Raw genomic sequence first — 25,869 nt, 5'->3', positions numbered from 1 at the left:
ATTTATGATTATTCAGTGTTGCCATGACTCACTGAGTGCAGAAGGAAACAACAGTTGATTACCTTTATCGTGTTATCCCTGCTATTTCTTTCTGGAGTTAAGCAGAGCAGAAATTTTAATTTACTGTTTTGTACTACATCGTTTGAAGTAATGGATGAACAGAAAAGATTCTCCAACAGTTCTATACGCTTCACTATATGATATACAACACTAATTAGAGATATTTTTCTTTGGGAGGAAAGGTTAAAGAAATTACACATCTGCGAGGATGCTTAAAAAAGGCAGATAATATCACCATGTCCTGAAATACCAGGAGGCTGAAAAATCTTCTGTCAGCTTCTGAAAGAGATCCTGGGCCTGATGGCTTGAAAAGAGTTAGGACGTTCAGAAAGTAATGTTGCAGATACTGAGCTTCTCAGCAGTCGGATCATCATTAGAAAGAGACAAGACTATAGGTTCTCTTACTGTGCTACAAAGCTGGGGAAGAGTGGGAGAGAATTTCAGCTCAGTGGAGGAGCATGTGGAAACCCCAGCACACGTACTGCAGCTGTACTTACTGTTCGGCAGAGCTTCTGGGTTCACAGGCTGAAATCGTGTGAATTGTATGCAGTTCAAATCCCACACCCACAAGCTCACACTATTCCAAAAGCTCGAAAGGTGAATGCTATGATGGTCTTTTTTATTCAGGCAGAGGTTAATTTTTTATCTCGCTACCATAAAGCTTTGTAGTTAAATGCCTTCAAAGACTGTTGGGTTTGCTTAGCATGTCCTTTTAAGCCATGCAAGCGTCAACATTGACATTCCCTGCAGGCCTTTACAGTCTGTTGCAGCTGTTCAGTACTGGGCTGTGCTGATGGTGTTCTTGGTCCTGACTGTTGCATTCGACTTGTCTGTCCCCAAGATGTTCGCCAGCAGCAAAGCAGCTTAGCTTCAAAAGCCTGTGAAGCTTACATGTTGATGAAATGTTCTGATGCTGACAGAAATTTTATATGTGTTAAAATCACTGTACTTGTGCAAAGAGAGACAATATTGCGAGAGAATCTAGTGCCAAAATACTGTTCTAATAGCAGTTAGGTGACTGAGTATATTTGGAGGGCAGAGCCTCGTCTGAACACAAAGGCGTTTAAGATCATAAACTGTGTTGGTGTGCTAAAAATGCCATTTTGGTCTTTAATAATTAAACAAAAGCTGAGGAAAATTTTGGTTTTTTTTAAATAACAGATGGCTGCAGATTTTGATGACATTTGTCAACAGCAGTGATACCAGGGCTAGCAGTGCCATGAACATACTGTGTGATTTAACTGAAGAGGAAAGGTAGAGGTTTCTTCATTTGTTTTTATAAAGTTGTACTTTGAAATGTACTAAATGAGCTGGTGATAGAGGCTAGTGATCTTGTCTTTATGTTGCTGTTGTGTTGCCTTTGTCTGTGTTTTTTGTCTAAAACTTTAGGTGTCCGAATATGGCTTTCTTTATCCCCCAACAGGTTCAAAACCCAGTGTCGTGTCATGTTTTCCACAGGTGCTTTACCTTTATTCATCCAGTTGCTGGTATGAGAGATCTCAGTTTCTTTATTTCTGATTTACTTTTGTGTAAACATGTCTTACAACCACTTTTCCAGTTTTACAGCCAGTTGCTCCTACACAGAACCCCTCTGGTACAACGGCAGTAGTTACCATGTTTCTGGTTCTGTAGGTGTAAGAAATGCAGTTTTGTCATATGTTTTGTTCAGGAAAAAGTTCTCAGTCTCCAATGCTTAATGCTTACTTTCTACACATTACTAGTTTAATGTTCAGTGAAAACTCTGGACTTGGTTGCAGGTTCCCACTGGTAATCTCTCAGGCCAGGATTTCACCCTCGGCTTTGTGTTACGCTCTTCTTAGTGTGACTTTAATCTGCTGTCATCAACTTGTTATATCTTGGATAGGGACTTCCTCTGTTTCTTTCTAATCTGAGAGGTCAGGGTGAAGAGGTGGCATTAGGTGACAAGGCAAAGATGTTTAGTGGTTCAGATCCCTTTCCTGGTTATCGTTTATTTAAGCTATAAACTTACAATACTGTTGGCACAGAAACCTGTCCTCAGGAAGAGGGAAGACGATAGGGAAGATTGGTTCTGTTGCAGAACAGCAGATATAGTTGGAAAGGAAAATACTTCCACTTCTCCAAACAAGCACCAAGACAATGCAGTAATTATAGCAATTTTACATTGCTTGTTGCTCTCTCCTTTTGAAAATACTTTACTGGAATTACAGCTGCAGCAGAGGATGTTCTGTTCTGTGACCTAGATAAGTGATAGTAGGAAATATTCACAGCCTGAGGTTAGGCACCACAGAATCCAGTCACGTTTTCCCAAGACTCTTAAAACATCATCAGGAGATTCATTGTGAAAATGAGGGTGACTTGCAGACTTGGGACAATCAGGATTTAGCATAGGTGGGTGAGAGATTCTGGAGCCCTGTTTTCCATTGCCAGATGGATAGGAACATGTATTTGTTGTTTCCTTGTCACTTGTTCTTAATTTGTTATTCCACTCTTCTGTTTTTAGACTTCTGCCAGGCTGGTGAACCCGGCAGCCCTTGCCCGTTGCATTGGCATCATGGGGAGCCTGTGTGCAGATGTCGTCATTCGAATGCAGATGGCTGAGTGCAGAGAGTGCTGGCAAGCGTGCTTAAAGCTTGTGGTAAAGAAACTTGATGGCTCCCTGGAACGGTGTGTTCAGCCCTGCCTCCTGTGGAAATGGCACTGTGTGATCATGTTTTCTGCCTCCCCTAATAGCTCTGAACCCCTGACTGAGGTCTTTCAAATCTGGCAGCTGGATAAAGGTGTCAGAGCAGTCCATTGTCCACATAAGCTGTGGATGGATAGATGGGTGGAGGAGAGTGAGTGGTCCCTTATTGTAAGTGGCCCCTTTCAGGTTAAGGATGCGGTATGAACTTAGTCCTCAGAAACTAAAGAATCTCAGAGGGTGGGAAAGGATCCTGTAAACTGCCCAGGCATCGGAAGTTTGGAGTGTGCAGCTTTAGATCCCAAAGTGAAACAAACGCAAGAATGAATCTGTATCAAAAAGGTGTCATGAGCTCTGGTGCTCACAGGACTTTTTCTTCCTTCTGAGTTCATGGTGCATCAGGGGAACACTGATGCCCCGTGTAAGTAAGCACACTGAATACACACTGAGGAAGTGCATATTCTGCACCTCTGAACTGATTGCACTCTTCTCCTCTGTACACAGGACGAGTGCCTTGATGTCAGCACACCCACATACCAGGAGTGTTTATTTGCAGTCCTGGGCCTAATGATGAACCTACTGCTTGAATCAAATGCAGTCATCCAGGTATACAAGATCTATGAATGTTCTTTGGTAGCGTTGTTCTTATAATTACTTCCTCAGAGATTCAGAGTTGCTTGAGCAGTAAGAGCATCCTCCTCCCTTGTCACTGTAAATGGGCCTGATATAAGCCACCGAGGTCATACCAGAACATTCCAATAGTATAGGCAAGGGAATGATCGTGGAATGTTGTGACCTTGCAGTCTGTACAGTGAAAAAGAACTTGACTGCATTAAATGGATTTAGAGCCCTCTTTCACAGCAGGCATGCTGGAGCACTTGAAGGCTGCCACCCCTGGATTTTTGTGGTGTTCAGTTAATTTTTAATTTTTATTGGCATTTAAGGTTACCATTAAGGGTAGTTCACAGAGTGTGAAGTAGAAAAAAATTACTATATTTTCTCCTCCATCACCACCACACACACCCATATACACACAGTTATGAGAGAAATAGTATAAAGTACACACCTTTCCATAGTGGTGTAAGTGCTTTGTTTGGCATCTGTCTCCAATTATGTGATATTCTTAGATGCTTGGCACGTTCCAAAATTATTTAAAACCAGGGGTTCCATCAAGAAGGAAGAATTTCTTAAGTTACATCTGGGTACTGAAGTGTTAGCAACTTACTGCCGTGTGTGCCCCAATCTCCATTGGATTCCTTGTGGTAGAGTACTTTTGTCTGTTAACCCATTTCTGCTCTAACAATGAGTTTTTCACATTGTTTCAGAACTTCGCTGTGGACGTAAGCAGCAGGTGTATGTCTCTCCTCAAGGATAAGGTTGGAACGATTGTGACAGTAAGTAGGATATCTATGGACTAATGAAAAATTAGCTGGGCTGGTTTCTACTAGGATTTTTTTTCAATAAATAAACATACGGGGAGTTGTTTTGATCTCAGCTTGGTCTCATCTCTTTCTACACTGAGTCTTTAGAATCTGTGCTGAGTTCAGTTTCCAGTAAGCAATGAAAAAGCCATGTCCTAAAGATGTTTCTCATTATATTTCCTTAATTTTCTCCTTTTATCACTTTAATTACTTTGATTTTATTCTGAAAAACTAGAATAATTTGAAAGCTTCTCAAAGTAGTCTGAACAAATAAACTTTTTTTTTTCCTTCTCACTCTTTTCTAATTAAGAGAGCCATTGGAGTGCTAAGTCGCATCCTGCCAGCGTCCTCCTCAGCAATAGAAGAAGCAGTGAAAGGAGGGGTGGTGAAGAAAATGATCAAATTCTTGAAAGTAAATAAATTTTAAAAAATTTACTCTATTTTTGCTTGTATTGTCCCTTAAGAAAACTGTAGTTACCTCTGTGTTTAGCCTCCTTTCCTTGGAGAAGGACCTGTGCGGTCACTCTGACTGCATGTGCCTGCATCTCTGTTGTCTGTTGTAACAGTGCTCTCAAGTTGAATTTTCAGCTAGATCACCGGTTTGGAGACTAGACTGCCTTCTGTAGTCTGGTCCATAGCCCAGATTTTTCAGCTCTTCCTGTATGAGTCAGATGCCTTTGCACAGCTCTGCTTGCAGAGACCTGCAAATTCAAGAATCCACTACTGCAGGCCCAGCTGGAGGATTAAATCTTAAAACTGGTATGGTCTGATTTGGACCACTGAAAAGCAATGGAGCCCCTTCCCCTAATTACCAGTGAGTGCTAAATCAAACCTGGAAGCAAAGTTTCCCTAAGTCACGTGTATGTTAAAACTGTAGACAGCGTTTTGCTGTACATCTGTGTATCCAGCAGAATGTGTATCCACCCAGCCAGATGTGCATTCTACAATTGGCAGATAAAAGTAGTCTAGAAAAATGTGCCATTCAGCTTGCCTCTTGTAACTAGCAAGCGTCGGAGGAGTTAATAGTTTGAAAGAAATTGGGCTCCAGAAATTCAGAGAATTTTTTATGTTCATGGCTTGCAGGAAGGAGGTGGTTCTTGCGTCGTTTTCAGCCTGTGTTCATCTTGAGAGATATACTCTACAAAGGTCTTAATTTGGTATTTGAGGTTACGTGTAAGGAATACCTAACTGTCTCCATGATACTTAAGCTATTCTGTAGCCTTGAGTAAGTTGGGGTATGATGTATATTGTTAATGTATGCCTTACTCTGATTACATCTAGACTGGAGGACAGATCACATCCAGTTACGGTATAAAGACCCTTTCCATCTGCACCAGAAGTAACAGGCAAGCTCAAGAAGATCTAGTGAAGTCAGATAAAAGTAAGTGACAGCTGCACTAATTAGAGGTTGAACACAGAGATGTAATCTCAGCATCATCCAGATATGTTCTTCCCCATTAGAATGGATCTGAACACTGGGTTTCACTCTTGTAAGACTTTTACCGTGTTTTCTGAGTCATGTGCCATTTTACATCCTGAAATAGTGCTTAATGAGCCTTAGCTCTGTGTGTGGATGGAAATAGGCACATCAGATAATGAGCCTGAGTTAGAGAAACGGTGCTTCAGTAAAATGGCTTGATATGCTTTTTCAAAGCCACAGGTATATTTGTTTTGAAAGAAGTGTTGTAAACTGTAACTGAATTGCGTTTTATATCCCAAAGTTAGTGGCTAAAATAAGAAACCTCATTTAGACATCTGATTTCCAGAGGCTGAGGCTGGTTATAGTTTCCTTCAGTTCACATGTGGATATTTGGCCTGGTATTAAAAGGAAATTGATATGGAGACAGAATGATGCTATCAGACAGGTGTCCTTGGGTATTTTTGAGCATATTTGCTCTAGTCATGTGGTATAACACTACTTAGATTGCTTTAAAACCCAGGTTCAATTAATGCTAATGTACCTACAACAGAGAATACTTAAGTTTTATCTAAATGGTTCAACCTGTCAAGAAACTGTCAGCTCGTGTAGTTCAACTTGAACCCTAGGGATTTCCACTCATTAAAAACCTCTCACAGAATCATCTTCCTTTTGTACACCCCATATTATTTTCAGTATCGTCTGTAGATGAACCTTTCATTTCCTCAGATTAGCAATAACACTTCACTCTCATTCTTTCCACCAGAACTTTGGGTATCAATCTTGCGAGAAGTCACTATTTCATATTTTTGTCACCTCTGTTTGCCAACCTAGACATTGCCCTGGTGCTAGGAGCCTGTTGGAATCAAGCTGTAGTCCCATGACATTAAATTGCATTCCAGCTGGGCCACTTAGTTGAGCTTCTGCACCAGCGCTGATGCCGTCTGGAGCAGCACTCCCTTTTCAGAAGATATTGCAGCAGGAAAGGTGGGATGTGATCTGGAAGAACAGATGGGACCATTAAAGAAAAGCAAAGCAAACTTATGTAACCCCCAAGGAAACTTCATGCATGTGAAAGCTGTGGCTGTATTTTATTTAGAAAGTGGTTTATCTGAATGTTTCCAGATTCTGTAGCTGGAGGTGCTGCTGCTGCTTACAGATGCCAGCAAGAGCTATACAACTCTGTCAAGAATATAGGCAGAATGCTCTGCCACTCCACATTAGTTATAGAAGTAGATGAGCTGGGCTGCTTTATGTTAGCTAACCAGATACAGAAAGCTTTTCTATGTTCCTTTTTTTCAGCTCTTCTTTCTGCAGCAGCATTTCTGTCAGGTGTAAGTGCTCTGCTCTGTGCATGCCCTGCCGGTATGGTGGGGTGAGAGGCCAGTGCAAGATCCTGCAAGCAGCAAAGGTGGCATGTTCAGTTTCAGAGAAATGTTAAATGCAGAAACACGAGCTCTGTGCTAGAGAACCTCTTAGAGTGTAGGTTCAGTTTTGTGAGAAAGACATCTAAGCAGGTGCAGCTGAGACTGCATGCTGGATCCTGAACCTTGCTATGAAATTCCTTCGCACCTCCAGGTTTCCTAGAAAAATGCCCAACACTGAACAATGCTCACTCCCTAGGAGTCTAGGTAAAGACGGGAAAAATATCAGTGCTACTTGAACAAATCTGTGTGCATTCTGTACAATTAATCTCTCTTTCTCCCAGGGTTCAGTGTGCTTCTGAAGCTCTTGGACTCAGAGAATGAAATGATTGTGGGAAATGCTGCTTTTTGCCTTGGCCAATGCCTCGCAGTTCCCGGAGCAGCGACATCCTTACTGAATTCTAATGTTGTGATGGTTTTGTTGAAACACGCTGGTGGTGATGCTACAAGAACTTCAGTGCAGGAGAATGCAGCCATTGCTCTAGGAAAGCTTTGCGTCGCTGAACCAAGGTATTGTAAAAATTACACTTGTTCTCCTGCACTGTTTGGTTGTTAGCAGGTGACAATTCTTGAAAAACTGACCAGTGTAAGTCAATTCTATTTGTAGAGCAAGCAGGTACAGGGCAAGTGATTAGTTTTTATAAATGCTCCATGAAATCTATTCCCCTTCCTCCAACTAGAATTCCCACTTGTGGTACTGTCCTCACAGTACTGCTTTAGGGCTCCTGTGGTTTTATTCGTCTGTCTTAACATGTTTTATAAGGAGTTCATTTTATGCTGCTTTCTGGTGTTACCTGTGCTAGAAGAATGGAAGGAGGAGGAGTGTTGTTACACAAGTCTGTAGAGGTCAGAACAATAAAGAGAGCAAAACCAAAGTATAAATGTCAGCAAAGCGTGTCTGCTGCTGCCTGCTAAGAGTATGTCAAGCTGTAGTTAGCTGCAAACTATCAGCTGGATCTTGAACTGCATTCAGGACAGAGGAGCTGAGTTCAGCTTGTTAATATACATCCTGAACCGCTGCAGACAGCCAGGAGTAATGCTTAAGTTCCAAAAAGTACCTTGCTTCTGCTGGAGCTCCCCAACGAGCGATGAAGTATCTGCTCTGAGGTTTTGCAACACACTGGAGAGAGAAAAGGGAAACACCTGACTGACTTAGTTTTGTTCATTTGAAATATCACCTATTTGAGCAGTTGTCAAGTATTATTTAGTTTTATTTTCCTTTTTGTGGGAAATAGTGATCTGGAAACTGTTTCTCATACTACTTTAGGAGGAATTTATCAAATGTGGCATTGAACATCCTTGAGAGTTTGGGCATGGGGTATAGCAGAGCACTGGAAGCTTAAAATTTTTATTGTTAGTAATCTTGCTGCCCGCAGCAACCTTTCTGTTGTCTTTTCAGGCATGTTATTCAACTGCGGAAACTCAATGGACTGGCTATCCTGAACTCCTCTATGAAACACGTGCATAGTGTCTGAAATCTTCAAGAGAGCTTCAAAATGTGCTGTTAATATCACTTGCTGTTGAGTATTCTCTTCCTTAATAAAACTAACTCAAAAGCACATCAACTTTTCAATTGCCTGTCAAAGTGTGTGCTGGTCCTCCGTAGGAGCCAGTGAAATAATATCAGTATAAGTATTAGAAGAGATAATTTATTATCTAGGCTAACAACTAAAACAATGGCTTGCATTAAGCTTATCTTTGCTTTAATAAATGATGTTGTCCTTTCTAACTGGTGAATTCCTTGCTGGTTAATCATTGACCAATGGCTCCACCTAGTCTATTTTCCAGTTTGGGTCCAGTACCCAGTGTATTAGAAGTAAATAGAAAAAAATATGAGTTGTGATTTTGAAGAATCCTTTTTCCTCCCCTCCATACGCTGTCCTCTGGTGGGTAGATTATGATTTGGTATCGCACTTTACTTAAACCTTAAACCTCATACTTACCTGCTTAAATATGTTGGTCTTAATTTCGCTAAGCACTCAGTCTTAGTGTTGACTTATGACAATGAGGCTTGTTTATGAATTATGGGCTGTTTATTGTAGTAGCGTTACGCTTACTATCTTTGTAAATTTAATGGTATCTCTTTGTCCTTTACTTTTGTGTGGAGTTTCCTGATCTTAAGCACTTTCGCATGGCCCCTTGTGTTCATCTCTAATCTCCTCTACAGTTACATATTTTTTTTAAACAATAACACAAATGGTGCATCCTTCTAGTGTCTTTTTTCTGGAGAGGTCAAAAATGAATTAGCGCTAATGGCAAGTGTAACTTGAAAGGAAAGGGAGTAATGCATTGCTCTTACTTCTTATGTGTTATTCCAAAAAGGCAGTTTAAGATCCTTCTGGAAAGCCTATCTGTTGAGGACTCCAGTGCTAACAGAACAGCAGCTATAGTACTGCGGGCAGAAGCCTGTCAAATTTAACAAATAGTCTTTTTGCAAATAAACAGATGCACATAGACACAAATCAATACTAAAAGCTTGTAGAACTTCGGCTAGATGAGGGCTTTGGCCATAAATACTTCTTTTGTCTTGATTTCAAACACAGGAAACAAAAGAATGTATTACATTTATATGAAGAAGCACAGGTCAAGTCATGTTTGACCTCAAAATGGCTCTTCAGTTTGCCTCCTTGACACATGTGGGTGTCTATTCTGTATGTAATCTTGTCCCTTCAGAACAGTGGCTGACAAATTATATATCATCTCATTTTCAAAATAGCAGCTGAATCATCTTCCCACTTCAGAAGGAAATTCTTGCACCTGGTTTTTCTCCCCTGACAGTGAGAAGCACACAATTGATAATATCACTGGGGTTTTTTTCAGCTCCTGCCATTAATTTATGCCCTGCCTAGACAAATATGTAACAAATGCTGTGTGTAAGGTTCAAGTAAGGGTTAAAATAAGCACTATGCTCCAAACCTGACAAACGCCACACATTGTCTTATGGAAAAAAAGTTATTGAATCTTGTGTTTACAGAGCCAGGATGTCAGAGGGGAGCAGCAGGTGGAATGTGTCACCAGAAAATTACAGGAGAGTCAAAATCCTCTTAAAAGCCTAAAAGCTAAAGATTTTCTTGATTTATTTTTTTTTTTAACTTGACAAGCTGTGTTTTGCTTAATGGAACCTTTCACATGCCAGTTGCTATTGTCCCCTGAAGAACATGGTGATCAGGTAAGAGAATTGCTTCAAACTTCTTTCTGCGAAAGATGTTTGAGAACTGATTTGTCCTCCTCAAAAAGAATTAACTGTTGCAGAATTTTTACAGTTGTACCAGGTTACCAGCAGGAGCTACTGACATACGGGGTTGGGAAGCAGACTTGAGCGATCAAGCAGTTACAGAAGGGGCATTGAGCTTGTACAAGCTGTAATGTCAATTGAAGAACAAAGAACCTGTCAGTAGATCCCAGCTGGGAGTTGCTGTGGATTTATGGTTCACTTCTGTAGTGTCTTTATACTTGTGAAACAGTTGCACCAGATCTTAGTTCAGGAATATATCTTGACTGGTGTTTGGGTAGTATAACTCATGACAGGCTGTGGGAAGAGACCGATGCTTCTCAAGGGTAAGTGGTCTGCAGAGACTATGAGTGTACAAAGTACCGTTTCCAGCAGAATTATGTCTTTAGTTGTAAAGTTTCATGCTGTTTAGTCTTAACAGTTCCAAGGCTGGTATCCATGCTGATGCATGATGCCACTTCTTGTTTGTCAAACGTGATGTGGGTTGAATTGCAAATTGCAAACTTTGATCACAGGATGCAAAATAGCTTATCTGTTCTAATCAAGGTAATGCAGGCTTGTCTTCACACAGCTGATAGTGAGGCCAAGCCCAGGCAATGGTTTGACTGTGAACCAGTGAAAGAAGCAGAAACACAACTGGGAGCTGTGGAACTTCTGCAAGTGGAACCTTCTGGAAAGGGTTTGATGTGTCGGCAAACGTGACAAATTAATGTGTGCTGGTTTTGGGTAGAGGCACTGACTAAAACTGGGGCTCTGTGTGTCAGGTGCTGTGCAAGTGCCAGTTGGGATTGTTTTCTTTCCCAGACAACTTGGAGTGGGGATAAAGATGAAGTGACCTGACCTTGGTTACCACATTCAGGTGAGTGACATGGCTAGGACTAGAAATTTTATCTGCCGGCACCTTATCTGTGGTATTATCTACTAAACTACATTTTTTCAGTTTGCTGAAGGATGGATAATGGCTTATTGTTACTTCCCTAGAGCAATCACCTTGTCCTCAGTGTCTTTTGCAGTGCTTTTCTGTCTTGTCATTATTCTGCTTATCTGACTTTTGCTCATTTTTTTACATAGGATTTCCACTGCACCCCCAACAGTCATGGCTGTGTCATGTTTTTATCTCCTCAACCTGCATTGCTCCACATTTCCTGTCTCTGAGAGTTTCACTCGCTGTTTGTGTCTGTGCAGGTGCCTGGCACTAAAAAGATGCCTGAAATACACTGCTTACTATCTCCAGATGAGTATTTGCAAGGATACTACAGCCTTACAGTTAAAGCTAAAAGGAGTGTAACCATGGCTTTGCCTAAGAAGCCTCTGGTCTCTTCTTTGGTTGTTATGAAAGTTTAAATTGTATGCTTGCTTAGCATTTGCGGTGCTTGTTCTTTCACTGATCTCATTCCTTTCTCACCAAAGTGTTAGTCCAGGGTGCTCTCAGCTAGGTGGGGTTAGTTGCTATACTGTAATTTGCTTCTCTTCAGGGTGTGTTGGCTTTTCTCTGTGTCTCTTGAATTCAGAATACGCTTTGCGAATGCTTGTAGGCCTAAGGAAGAAATGATCCATCAGGCTTGATAGAATGATAGAAGCAGCACCACCAGCTGCCTTCCTCTGTGGCCTAACCCTGCTTGGAGGGTCATGGGGAGAGAATGTCCATCTTATTTGGGCTTACAGAGCCAAACATCTGCATAATGGATTGCTTTAGTGAGGTGTCTCCATCTGGGATCCGGACTGATCCTTGTGTATATCTGTCTCTGCACAAACTGGCAAAACCTTCTGACCCATATTGGGTTGAATTATAGAATAGTTCAGTTGGAAGGGATCGACAGTGATCAGCTAGTCCAACGGCCTGACCAATTCAGGGTAAAACAAAGTTAAAGCATGTTATTAAGGACATTGTCCAAACACCTTTTAAACCCTGACAGGCACGGGCTTTGATCACCTCTCCAGGAAGCCTGCTCCAGTGTTTGACCAACTTCTCAGTAAATAAATGCTTCCTAATATCCAGTCTGAACCTCCCCTGGTGCAGCTTTGAGCCTGTTGCCCTCCTCTGGATGAATTCGAGAATTCACGTGCTTCTGAACTCGGGCTCAAACTGCACCCTGTGCTCAAGGTACCATTTTAACCCTTCAGACAGAAAGAGCTGCCTTGCATGGGCAAACTCTCGTGTTTACAATCACATTTTCCATCTTTGCCACACACGTGAACGCTCTTCTTTTGTCAAAAATCAATTGATTCCAATTGGTCCAGGCTTTTTTTCTTCTTTTTTTTTTTTCTTTTTTTGAAACAGATTATTGGTTGCTGTCTGACCTAGGCTCTTATAAAGTAACCCAATACTCTGCCCTTCCAGGACAAACACAACAAATTCCCATTGCTAAGAGGCAGCAGAGACTCCTTAGCAAGCTGCTTCCTCTCTGAATATAGTTATTGGGGTGACTCGGGAGCTGCTTCACAAGATGCAGGAAAAATTCCCCATCTTTATTCTGATTGCAGCTGGACTAGTGGATTTATTTGGTGAGTGATGTGTTTTGTTCTAATCTCAATTGCTGTCTTTCTGTGTTCTTTTCCTCTGTTATCAGTGAGCAGGAAAACTATGCTAAATATTGTGCCATCAGTCTCAGGTGTGTGACAAGTGAGATGAAGGAGCAGCTTGTCTCTGTGCAGCTGTGCTGTAAAGCTCAAGATTTGGTTTAAATGGTTCTGTTGTGGGACTGGTATGTGGCCCCAAAGCAGGACGTAGCTGTACTATTTACCCAAGCTAGGAGACGGTCCATTTCCCAAAGAATATATTGTCTCCTTCAGCCGGCGGAAAGCAAAGGAAAAACTAGAGTCACTTTTCACAGAGTAAGTCCATAGCAGAACTGAAATTCCAACTCATGTCTGCTGAAGCCTTGTTCAGAATACATGTTTCTAGGCTCCACTGTTTATCACGTTAAGCATGGGCTCCCCTCTTCACCGTGTTCTGCATTTTCTTTGGGAACAGATGTCCTGCCAAATATTTCTGACAGCATGAAATCAATGACGAGTTTGTAATGTTGTCATGCCTCAAACGAGTTCCTAGGGCTGCTGTCACTCACTGCAGGGAACCAGTCAGTCTTTGCTTTCTACCTCTTGTGTGCCTGTGAGCATACCCTCCAAGTGTCAAGTGTACCTAAAATTAACTTGGCTAATGAAAGCAGTCTTGGGTCTTCAGGCAGACTGTTCTCTTCAGTAAAGATAAACTTTGAGAGGGGTTGTCAAAGAATTTTCCACCTAATTGGTAGTTCTTTTTGTGGGTTTTGTTTAAATTACCTTGTCCTCCTGCAAGGTGTATTTGTGGATATTTACACCGCTTTCTTTATGCAAGACCTTTATTCAGTAAGCACTTGTCTTTGTAGATAAGTCACTTGTGTTGCTTTGCCAAGTTGGGGCTAAACCATGGGAGTCTCATTTGTTTATACAAAACCACAATTCAAAATATTTTTAGATTTAACATTCCGGTCTCTATCGTCCATTAACTTCTATTTCTTTTTTTTTAAGCAATGTATCAGCTTTTTGGGCTCCCTTGTATCAGTTTACTCTGCTCACTGTTGACTGAAAGTAGTACTGGTTCTCCAAATGACCGCAGAGAAGTTGTAATCTCCTCTTAAAGCACTGCACTTGGATGCCAACTTCAACGATTTAATCTGAAACAAAACTGCTAAACCTCTGCTTTAACTTTGTGAAAAAATACAATTTAAATGCATGATCACTTTTTAGCTTTTACATACATTCATTTGCTGGCAGGTGCCTAAGTGAGAATGCTTCAAGTTTTTGGAGAAGAAAGTACACGGTTTGGAAATTTTACTTGGGAATGCCAACCTTGTGAAGGCAGACAGAAAAAAGTAAAATGTGTGGATAAAACAATAGCCATTTAAACTGTAGGTCTGCCTCTTTAAATGACAGTGTCTGCTTCTGATTTGAGAAGTTAAAAGTAGAGAAGTTTCTGTGTCCTGTCCGCTCTGTGTCACTTCTACAAACCAAACCAACGTTGTCTTGCCTGGTCACCCAGTATGAATTGGAAAACTCATCACAGGACTGGGATGTTGGAGGAGGAAGAGTGGTTAAGGAGAGCCGGGTGAGGTGGCTCATTCAAGTATACATTAATTTTGCTTCGCTGTTAAAGAGCTATCAGCCCATCCTCAGCCAGCCTGAGGGTTTCATTCTCCCTGCATCTTTGGCTGTCATTTATATCCTTGTACAATTAAGATAAAGGGTTCCTCTCTGGCTGGTTAATGCTTTGTATCAGTGTGGCAGGAATTTGAAGTGTCATCCTTCATATGACACTGAATATAAATGGCAGAGGATCAGATTTATAGCAGCTGGCTCTAAGCATGGCAGTGCCAGAGCTGCTCATCCTCCCTCCTGCACAGTTCTGAATGGAGCCAGTGGCTGCTTAACTTTCCGCTTCCCCCTCAGCCTGTTGCAAAGTGCTGCTGCAAGCTGTTATAAGTTCATATACAACTGAATAGGTAACGGGTTTGTTTTCCGTTCATTAGGTGCCTCCAGGAATGAACATCGTGTCGGTGAAGAATTAGGCTTAAGATTTCCTGGAGAAGCCCAACCAAGAGCTGAGAGCAGCCCAGTGCCCAGCAAAGTGCTTTCCATTACAGAAGATAACTCAGATGAGGTGACCCTTGATTTTCAGAGTACTGCAGTTGATCCTACTAATGAAACGACAGCTGACTTCATTCCTCTCCACACAGAGGCCGCTGCAAAAAGAACAACCGTGCTGCCTAAGGAGATGGTTAGAGACTTGGAGGTGCCTGAGCAACCACACTCAGAAGCAGCAGCTCTGAAACTCCAGGATGGACACACATTTCCTAGCAAGCTCTTGAGTAGCATAAGCATCCCTGTCTCCACACAAGGATCACAGGTTGCCACACGTCTGGAGCAACCAGACAGGTCACTACAAGGAAAAGGGGAAAATATTACTGAGGCTGGTTTCAGTCCTACCAGCACTAGTGCTGGGCTGCCCCAGCCCGTATTCGGTGGAGGGACTCATCAAGACACTCCCAGGTTTACAGCTGTCTCTTCCATTCCTGGTATCAAGCAGACAGAGGTGCCAAGTCCTAAAACATCTCTTTTGACTTCAACAGTAAATTTTCATCTTCCAAGAAAAGAAATAACATCTGCATTTCCCACCAGAGTCAAGATTGCTCTTGAAAGTGCAAGGGTGGACTGGTTACCAACAGGACTGCCTGCCACTAGCAAAAGGCCAAAAGACACAAATGTACAAGTCCAGCCTGACAGCAAAGCTGGCATGACACCTGCATACCTGAAGAAGACTCAGAGTATGGATGCTAAAGTTACAACTTCTGTGTTCCTACAAAAGCCAACTTCAGGGGACCTCAGTGCAGTCTATTCCAGAATGACACAGACAAGTGCTAGTCCATTCTCCCCTATTTTATCTCTGCATCAAGAAACAACAGGCAGTAAAGCCAGAAACTCAACAGCAGCTGTAATATATGGTTCCAGACATCCAACCCAGTTGCCTGCTCTTCATACACTCCCACAAGGCAATGTACATCCTTCTTCATTATTGATGCACCAGGAAGCTCTAGTTCATGATGACTCACTTCCATCTCCATTTCGAGGGCCCATTAGCACAACCGATAGACAACAGCCCTTTTCTTTGCCCCGGACTCTCAACTGTACTAAACACGTTTCCCAGGAAAACAACAGGAGCTCTCACGAAATTGCAGTTCTAGTTTTGCAAAGACATACTGATCGTCAGATAATGACAAGTAAACCTGAAAAATCCAGATCCCCCGAGAGCCCACAGGCTACTGCTAATTTGCCCTCATTAGGCCAGTTATGGATTTCCACATTAAAACTTTCCCAAACGGCTAAAGAGCTAAAAGGAGCAACATCTGCACCCTTTCTGGGTACGTCTACCATTGAGAACGCAGCCCTTCAGCCTGTAAGCACTCCTGAAACTGTTCATGCAGGGCTTCAGCCACCAGGTACATCTTTTCCTACTTATGTTGGATTGCAGCTAACGGGCATCTCCACCTCTGCTGAGAAAGGACTTCACACAACAACTTCATCCACCTCTACTAGTTCTGGATCTCGGGTTCAAGGCATTTCTGCCCATCCTGTATCTCAGGAAGCCTTCCCTACGATGCTGCAGAGGAGCACAATGGAAGACTCCAAGAGAAAGGAAGTTCTCCCACAACAGATAAGCAAAACAGGTTCTCCCCCCCTGACTCCCCAAGCCAGCACAGTTTCCAGCCCCTCTGGACTGCATGACAACAGGAACCAGAAAGTTCCTCTTTACAGCCTTGCCCCTTCAGCCTCCCAGATCCAGCAAGCTGGCAGCCTGGCAGCTTCTGCTTCAAAACTGCCCTCACTCCATGCCCAGGGAAGCCCGTCCAGCTCGGTAACACCATATCCTGAACTAGCGGTGCCCAGTGTTGCGGCTGAGCTCCCAGCATATCTGGCACAAGCAGTGGTGCAGCAGTTTGGTATGACACATGATGCAGCTACCAAAAACCTCAGTGCTTTTAGAGGTGATCAATTTACAATGCTACCATTGTCACCATACTTGTCCTTTCTGCTTAAAAGTACTAATGGCATGATATGCCTGCAGCCCATGCAAGATTCCTCTCTACCTAAAAAACTCCCAAATACCAGTGTTGGGGGTCTGGTTTCCATCCAGCAGATCCTGGCAGTGTCAAATTCTTCAGTGCTGGACCTTGCAAACTTAGAAAATCTGAGTCCTTCTAGCATAATTCTGGTTAAGCCTGTATTTATCCTTTTGCCCAGTGACAGACCAGACTTACAGATGGTGCCCTCTCCTGAGAGTGAAGATGACAACAAAACTGCCCTCTCGTTCACAAGCAAGCGAGATCTGAATTTGGGTACCCCTGAAAGCAGTCGTGATATCCCAATGAAAACTAGTTCCTCTTATCCCGTGAGCAAGTTTTTGAGGCCTGAAACTACTCTTCCTACTACATATAACCAACAAGCAGAGAAAACAAAAGTAACTTCTCAGCCAGTGCTAACTAATCCTAATCATACAGCCATCACTAGTTTGTTTCAAACTGTTACCTCAGTACCGAATCGTTTGCTGGAGCCGCGGGTGAGGATTAGCACTGCGGCACAGGCTCTGCATCTGCACAGGCTGCCTGAAGAGACGCAGGTACCTGCTCCCAGTCCCCAAGATGCCGAGGGGACTGATTTGCTTTTACGTAACAATACGTTAGCGGAGCCTTTCACCTCTACTGTGCCGCCATTAGTGATGTCTGCACAGCAGAGCCCCCATGTTTCCCCCAAAGCGTTTTTCACCACTGAAAAGCCACGTTCTTCTGTGTTTCCTGTACTGTCAGCAAAGGGATTCCTGGATTTTCAAACGCCTGCCCAACCTCTGTTTACTGTCACAGGGACTGTAGATCAGGTTCAGCACGGTAAGAAACTAACGCTGCGAGCTACCAGCCATCACCAAGGCTTAGTGGCCACACCTTCCTCTGTCCATGCACAGTGCGCAGACTGTTTGACCTTGCACTCGGCTAGAACCATAAAATACCCATTAAGGATGTTTACAAGCATCGTGCCATTGCAGTCCACATCACAACATCTCTTAAGTACCGAGTCATTTCAAAGGCTGCCATCAAGAGTTCAGTTTGTACCCAGTGCATCGTCAGCCTTCTCAACACGTCCAGCTGGAAGTGATTACAAAGATTCAGCAGCGGCCAGCACGGCCTGTTCAGGAGGAGGCGCTCTGTGTGCTAAAGCAACACAAACCCACACCACCTCTGTAAAACATGATCTTACTAAACATTTGGAATTTACTCCCATTGTGCCTAAGCCCTTTGTAATGACAGAAATACTGACAACAGCACCAGCACATACTCCATTTTCAGCAAAGGTCCAAATGAAAACAACAGATTCTGTGAAACTTCTGGCTACAATTACCCATCCAAGGATGTATACCAGCTCTCCTGCGAGCCCACCTTCACCTGCATCTACACATGTTCCCCTGCTGTCAGCCATGAAACGGGACCAAATCCATCAAGCCTCAAGTAAACTGTTCTCACAGGCCAACTTGAGAGAAAATGCAAAGCCAACTGAAATCAGCACAAGTGCAAGAAAAATAGGAACTGGTAAATTCTTGGGAACAGGCATGTCTCTGTCAGCTGTGTTTAACACAAGGACGAAGCAAACCCCCACAGGGCATAAGGTTTTAACCCCGGTACAGCCATCTGTGTCTGCAGGATCTCTTGTTGCTCTTGAGAGAGAGCCTAAATTGACACAGAGCATATCACGTTCTCCATTAGCAGTGACTTCTCTTCCTGCAGCTAAGAATGATTATATCACTGCTTCACTTACAAACAAAAAAGTGTTTCACCTGCCAACACCAACTATTCAATCTGATCCAAACTTGGCGCTGCCTACAGTTGCCGGAGTCAACAAGTCAACCGTGGTCTCTACACCAGTGGGGAAGAGTGAGGACCTGTTAGAGAAAGGAGATGCAGCCACCACTAGCCAGCTGTCTACTCGGGCACCAGCATCTTCACCACATCAGGCATCAGCGAGACGTCCTTTGGAGAAGGTGTCACTGGAAGATAACATTGAACGTGAGACCGGTCATTCCAGCCCTGACACTGTCATGCATGCCAGTGAGCCCTCAACAATAAAAGCATTTTCTGTCTCTGCTAATAGGCTTGTAAATAAGGTTACTAATCAGTTAGCTGTCTTCAATAAAGTAGCTGCCAATGATGCTGAGATGCTTCTAGCCGGAGATCTAATCCAGTTCCTTCCAACCCCAGAGGTCCCCTCATATTCGTCCCAGAGTCTGGTAGCACTTACACCACAGGGGGATTCCTTGCTGGGTGTTGCAAACACTGGGCAGTCTGAGAGGCTGCTCTTGAACACAGAGGCAGAGGAGATGCTTAGAACAAACGAAGTAACAGAAGAAGCGGCTGAAGGCTTGGTAACTGTTCTAACCCTGCTGGATTCGGAGCCTAGTGCGCTGCTGAGTGAATCACATCAGAGGAGGGTTTTGCAGTCAGATGCTGCCATTCTGAATGGGTAATTATCTCGGCGTAGTTGCTGGTGTGTGTTTATGCTGCATGATTTAAGGGGGGCGTGGAGGGGTGGGTGCTAATTTCCAAATTGCTCCATGGGCTCAGTAACATGGGTGTGCTGTGTTGTGGTTTTAAAAACACCTAGTTCATTCAGCAATGACCTCACATTTAATGGAAAAAAAAAAAAAAAATGAGTCTTCTCACATTTTGGATATTAACGCTGTCATTCAGACCTAGTTTTCTTTTTCATAATAGCCTTCAGCTCTGCCTCTCCTCCCAAAAACAATCTATATGCAATTTTGCAAGTGATATTGCTTAAGTGATCGAATGCACTAGCAAGGAAGGTAGATATTCCCACACAGTAAGACCATTCCAAGTTCCCCTGAGTTCAAAAGATTTGACTGTGCAGAGGGGCAGGAGGTGGTTCTGGTCGTGGGAGGCTCTGTCATGCCACAGTCTACATGTTGTTCGTTTGTTTCAACTTGCTGTTTGGGTTCTCTGGGGAAACTCACCCTAATGCTGTTTTACTCCTAACAGGCTGTGGAGCCTGAGTTGGACCTGAGCTCTTTTTTTGCTTTTTCCCTAAAGCCTTGCAGTTGTGAGTGATGACATCTGTGGCTCCGGTAACTACACCGTACAGATGAGCTTGCGCCCTGTTGCAGAAGCAAGCCCTGAGGTCGAAGGGTTGGCACCTTCCCAAGACACTTTCCTGGCTTTAGTTGCTGTGCAGAGTAACAGCAGCCAGCCCGTACTCCAGATCCGGTCGTGCTGCGTGACACCCTCTGCCAGCCCAGGGGCACCGGGCGCGATGTGCTGCCTGTTCCACAGGTCAGACACGGAGCTGCAGGGGTGGGTGTAGCTTCACACTGCTCTTTGAGCCCTGGCTGATCCTTAGAGGACCCTCTCTCTAGCCTGTGGCTGCAGTCTGATCTCTGGAGTTCAGAGTAAGCTCAAAGCAGCGAGAACAAGTCTGAGAGTGCTGTTCCCTTAGCTGTCTTGTAATTAATACCAAGGGCTTGGTAAGACAAAGAACCCTCAGGGAAAAAGTCTCCCTTCACCCTTTGATTTATGTGAATAAGACATCTTGCTGCTCCACGCCATGCTGTCACAGATACCAGGTTTACAGCATCCTCCTGCACTTACTGCTAGGGGATGGTGCAGCCTGGAGCAGAGCAGTCAAAGGATGGGAGCCAGGCTCCTCCATGGGCCTCCATTTCCCCATCAGCATTTCACAGCTGTTCGTGCCTAACCTGACTGGATCGAGCACAGGGAAATCGGAAGATTGATTAGTTGGTGTTCGTACAGCCAGAGGGCATGAAATATGCGTTAGAAGTGCTACACGTTATTGTCACCAGTAAAAGAGCTTTCTGATTTGCCCATATTGGCTATAGGGGGAGATGCCCTCTGCAGTGCTTCTGAATTTGTCTGGGTTAAGGAATGATTATTGCACTACAGCAGCATTTGTGGTGGTTCTAGCGAAATCAACCTCCAAGAAACAATTCTGCTGCTCTGGGACCGTGGCCTTCACAGCAGGGACAGGTACAGCCTGAGACCCTGACATTTTTTGGATTTTTTGTTTAACTCTGACTCTGTAGATGCAGATACCTTGCTTAGAACTTGCGCAGACCTGTGTCAGCAGATCCCTCTCTCAACCCTTTAGTCAGGGAGAGCTGGAAATTGAAACTGTTTGCCATTTGTCCTTGTCAGGTTGCCATTTGAATGCAGACACATCCAATTACTGCAGAGCAGTAACTCTAGAGCTGCTAGCTTCACCATCCAGCTGTTCCAGATGCTGAATCACTCGGTGGCCTATTTGCACTGTGAGCTTAATGTCTGTCTGCATGGCCAAACAGGATGTGAACAGGTACGTGGAACAGGTCCCATCTCACTGGTCTAAGGAACTTTTGGAAAGATTTGGTGCTTCCAGCAAGTACAGTCAATTCAGTAAAGAATCTTAATGGTAGATTATAGAGCTCCACCTTCTTTCAGCTCATACAGTTCTTTCTTAATCCTCCTGCGTACTCTGTGTCTGCTAAAGCCTCAGCGGAATTTCTGCTCTCAATTAAGCTAACTGAGCTCACAATGGTTTATTTTCACTTTACGTGTAATCAGCATAAGAAGCGTATCAACAAATAAGCAAGTAGCAACCTTATAGGAGAATGGCAAGGTAAAGGCTCAGCAGAACTGTGTAATTTTGCATTGTAGAATTATGAGAAAGGGCTCAAATCTGTCTCTGTATTCGATTGTTCTGGGTCTGGGATATAGCATTTTTCAGGCTTCCACAAGCTTGGAGGGCTCAGGGATAAGGCTTCTGTGAAACACTTGGCATGGTGTCTCCTACTTAGCCATAGACCGTGCTGTGGATTTAAAAGACACAGCAGTACAGAAGTCATGCAAAGAAGTGTTTGAGAGGGATCTAGAAGAGACATTCGTGAAAGTTTAAGTGGTTGAGGTGCACAGTAGAGCTAGAAAAGATCCACAAATTCAGCTGGTCAGGCTTTTAAGAAGCCTTGGCAGGAATTAGAAAATCAGTTGTATGGGCACATGAAGGATACATCTGCATCTCGCGTATGCCCTGCTTGCTCTGGCAGTACTTCCTGGCCTGGAGGCGCAGCTGTTGGCCCTAAAAAGAGAGTTGGACCCTCTGGGAAAGAACTTAGCCACCTCCTGTAACAAAGTCACCGCATCAGGATCATCCCATATTTGGTCAATCCTTTTGTTAAAAGTCTGGAGGATGAGTTAATGATATGAAATGATAGCAGGAGTTGCTAATCACTAGGGAAAAGGAATTAGGGAATAGAGATTTACATATGGGCTGGTCCAAGCATTTTTCTGAGGACACCTCACTTTTTCTGAGGACACCTGCTGCCATCAGCACTGTGGTTGCTGCAGACTGTCCACAGTCTCTAGAGCAGGAGGTTCTGTTCAGGCGCTGCCAGTATGCTTTCAGATGTTCTTCATGTGTCTTTCCCAGGACTGCTTTGAAAGTGTGGAGCCACTTATCCAGCCAAGTGACAGGAACACCTATGGAAACCTGCACAACCTGATCTCGTTTGGTCCAGTTTTGAGAATGAAGAACAGGTTTCTATATAAACCTGTGGAAGGTGGGTCTCCTGGTTTTGCTCCTCTGTCTCTTGCAGGAGCTTCTGTTTGACTTTTCCTGCTCTAAGGAAAACAGCACACTTGTAACAACTTTCTTGACAGCCATTTGGTATGACTAGGTGATATCCCAACGACTCCTCACCTTTGTTGTGGCCTTCCAAAATCCCAAACATGATGGTTAATCAGTATCAGATCTGATAAATTTTCATACAGGAGACACAGCCAAATGCATCCTCTACAGGAAATGAAGCTTTAGAAGGAGGAAAAGGGCGAAAAATAAGGCAGAATGTCTCTGAGAAAAATTTTCCTGCATGTTGTAGTATTTTGGTGAAGCATGTTGACTGAGGATGAGCACTGTCATTAAAATAATTGTGAGAAGTATTCACTAACTCTTTCTTTCAAGTGGCTGGGTTTTAGGTGGCTTGAGATAGGAGTCACCAAGGTATAAGGGCCTCCTTTTAAATATTTTTTTCTGTTAGTTTTGCAGCTTTTAGAATGAAAGAGCGATGCAGTCTTGTTTTGTTTGGTTTGGTTTTTTTTTTTTTTTTTTTGCACTGAGCTTAGGGAAGAGTCCGGTTATTTAGAAGTAGTTATCTGGTACAGCAGGGAAACACTTAACTTAGGAACATTAGGTGCAGAATGAGGCTGGCCATGAGTCAGGAATGTTTTCTTTTTTCTTTCTGTTCATAGGTGAAATACAGCAGCTGGTTAATGTTAATTAGATGTTGTCCAGCTATTAGAAAGGAATGACGCTGAACGTGGTACATCATGAGCATGAGAGACTTCTTAAATCCACTGGCACCATCCCTGAGAGTCACCTAACTTCTTATGTCTTTACTTGTTTATGCAAAGAATATTTACTGCTGGGATCTTATGGCAAAGAAGGTAGTGTGTTTGGAAAGGCACTACCCTATGGAAAGAGACTTTGCCCTACCTGCTTGGCATGCTATAAAGATGAATGGGAGTTTAACCTTCTCTTTCTTCTCCCTCCCTGTCATAACGCTGTTCACTGCTTGATTACTTCTTTGTTTATTTCCAGGTCCTGATTCTGCCATGCTGGTACCCATTTTGCTGGGATCTCTTACTGGCTTTGCTGTCCTGGGCAGTGCTTTCATAAGCCTTTGGCTGCACCACAGGCAGAAAACCAAAAACACAGGCTGTCCACAACTCGGAGAAATCCATGGCCTGTGAACTACAAGCAACTGACTGGTCCTGCAGATCCCATGCCACTGCTGCTACAACGATCAGAAAAGCAACTGATTTTGCTTTGCACACTATTGTTTTGTAGAGCTTCTGCCGACCCAGGGAGCAAGACATCCAATCTCCGCTTTAAGCTTGTCTCTCCTTCCTTTCTTTTGTTCTGCATGAGCGAGTCCACAAACTGTGGAGTAGAGAAAGACTTGTAGTAGTGGTCCAGCTGTAAGGGAGAGCAGAGCTTAAAATGCAGCGTGTGCAAGCACCAGCACACTGTTCACAGAAATGGGACAGCAGACGGAAATCAGGGTGCAGAAGAACCATGTAAAATAAAGCAGTGTAGGCTAGAGCCATGCCATCAAGGAGAATAGGTTGTTAGGAAAACTGACGAAACCCAAGTTTATTGATTGGAATGTGGACAGGACCCAAAAGCTCCAGAGATCCAGCCTCTCAGCTTTACAGCTTTTCTCAGCTGAAGGAGCTGAGTCCCTTTATCCTCACGTTAGTATTTTCTCTTTGTCAGTGGAAGCAAGTTTCCACTAACTGTTGGTAAAATCCACCTAGTGGGAGAAAGTTAGGAATGCAAAAGCATTGTCCATAAAGCTAAATTTGAGAGTGCATAAAAAGAACTCACCACATTTAACTTACAGGTCCAGTTTCTTTACTGTTGATGCCAAAACACAAGCAGGAAAGGGGCCACAGCCAGAGCCCCTCGTGTCAAAGGCAACAGGGAAGGAGCCTGCACTTCCTCCTGGATCGATCTGCCTCCAAGAATTTCTTCAGATCTGATACATAGCTAAAAATCCCAGGTCAAGCCTCAACGACAAATACCCTTCAGAAATACTAATTATTTTCTGTATTGCAGTGGTGCTGAGGAAACCAGCACCACGTTGTGGCTGACATTGACTTACCTACAGCGATGGTCCCTGTGCTAAGCCCTTAAAGACGTACGTGCACGAGACCCAGACGAGTGTCATTAAACCCTTCTTACAGCTGAGGAGTCAAGGCACAAAGCAAATAAAAGTGTGTGGGCATCAATACTCTGATGCAGCCAGGAGGGAATTCGGCTTTCCTTTGCCCTGACCTGCTCTTTAACCAAAGGACTGTTCTCTTTCCTGAAATAAGTTTGTAAACAGCGTCTCGGAGACTGACAGGACAGGTTCTGTATGGAATAGCAGCGAAAGGAATAACAACATAAAAAGCCGTGCTGCTTTTGGCACTGCAGTGCACCTGAAATGCAGCCACATGGGAAGCAGCTTCCTAGAACCACAAACAGAAGCGCTTTGTGGCTCTGAAGAAGCCTGGCACAGTGGCCAGGTACAGTGTGGGCAGAGCGGGGCCGCAGCTGGGCCACCGCAGCTGGCACGATGGGGGCCATGGCTGCGGGGGGAGTGGGGGTCAGCCGCCGCCTTGGCAATGAGAGTTGGCAACTGTCCTCGGGGGCAGGTCAGGAGCAGGGGCAACAGCCTTTGTGGGGACAGTAGTCGGGCACCTCAGGGAAGGGGTGTTGAGCATCTGTCCCGCAGTGGGGCGACACAAGCATCTCAGGGTGAGGGGGTTCAGGGTCATCAGGGCAGGGGTGATCAGCAAGCACCCCAGAGAGGGGCCAGCAGCAGCATTTTGCCACGTTTTTGGGGTGAATAAACCAGATAGACTGCTGTGCTGGCTGCTGCGGTACGGCTGCCTTCCACTTTGCAGATGGTTTGTTGGCGCTGTAAAGCTTTTTGAATGTCCCAGCAGAATTGTCCTCGCCGTCTGGCTTGCTTTCCAGCTCTGCAGCGGCTGGGGTGGGACACGCCAGCCAAGGAGGCAGCAGCACAGCTGGTGGCACACGGCTGGCTGTGGCAGCCAGAGCCAGGTTTGCCTGGGCGATGTTCGGTCCGTCAGCGCAGGGGCTCTCGGGGCTGTCAGTGCCCCGGCTACGGGCAGCGTGTGGCTTTTCAAGTGTTTCTCTGACCACCTTCCTATGTGCGTGATGTAGCTTTTGGGTTCCTGATGAGGAACGAATTGATGAACTTGCTTTTCACACCATTGCCAGGCATGTGCCAGGGGAAAGGATCCATCCAGTTAATCGACTGCTTCCAGCAGTCAGAGACCGGAGGGTAGAGCCTCTGCTGCAGGCTGACCTGTCGGTCCTGTGACAAGGCCCTGAGCCGTCAGGAGGTGGCAGAGGTGCAGCTGCTTTTTCGGAAGGAAATAAACAGATGCTTGCGTGTAACTCTTCGGTAGAGCCTGGTGTGTTGTTTTTGGGTGCTTGAGCAGTGTCTGCGCTTGGTGCCACTCTGGAAGATGTGGCCTGCCTCTTGTTGGACCTAACGC

At 44.1% G+C, this 25,869-nt stretch overlaps 2 protein-coding genes across 6 annotated transcripts; both read left to right on the top strand.

Moving 5' to 3' along the window:
* The first annotated feature begins 1,225 nt into the window (after positions 1 to 1,225).
* TTC12 (tetratricopeptide repeat domain 12) lies at positions 1,226 to 8,545 on the top strand. Its single transcript, XM_080366755.1, has 8 exons — positions 1,226 to 1,314; positions 2,543 to 2,677; positions 3,227 to 3,328; positions 4,048 to 4,116; positions 4,454 to 4,555; positions 5,425 to 5,524; positions 7,269 to 7,494; positions 8,384 to 8,545. The coding sequence occupies exons 2-8, from the start codon at positions 2,594 to 2,596 to the stop codon at positions 8,457 to 8,459; spliced, it is 759 nt and encodes a 252-aa protein (XP_080222881.1). The 5' UTR covers positions 1,226 to 1,314; positions 2,543 to 2,593; the 3' UTR covers positions 8,460 to 8,545.
* Positions 8,546 to 14,969: 6,424 nt separating this feature from the next.
* On the top strand, positions 14,970 to 25,774 carry LOC308054253 (uncharacterized protein; the record flags this gene model as incomplete). 5 transcript variants are annotated; one of them, XR_013924049.1, is made up of 5 exons in its annotated part: positions 14,970 to 19,258; positions 19,843 to 20,082; positions 20,962 to 21,118; positions 22,229 to 23,241; positions 23,396 to 25,774. XR_013924049.1 is itself a non-coding variant. In XM_080366735.1 (5 exons), 5 exons carry the CDS (start codon positions 14,970 to 14,972, stop codon positions 23,545 to 23,547), a joined length of 4,968 nt encoding a protein of 1,655 aa, XP_080222861.1. In that variant the 3' UTR covers positions 23,548 to 25,774. The 5 variants fall into 5 exon arrangements, 4 of the variants coding, with proteins under 4 accessions (XP_080222861.1, XP_080222863.1, XP_080222862.1 ...); XM_080366735.1 differs by having other exon boundaries at positions 22,229 to 22,358; XM_080366737.1 differs by having other exon boundaries at positions 22,229 to 22,358; positions 23,047 to 25,774.
* Between the last annotated feature and the right edge of the window lie 95 nt (positions 25,775 to 25,869).

Source organism: Falco punctatus (assembly GCF_963210335.1).
Source record: "Falco punctatus genome assembly, chromosome: 16".
NCBI lineage: Eukaryota > Metazoa > Chordata > Aves > Falconiformes > Falconidae > Falco > Falco punctatus.
The sequence above is the reverse complement of the archived record's forward strand: the minus strand, read 5'-3'. Positions and strand labels throughout refer to the sequence as shown.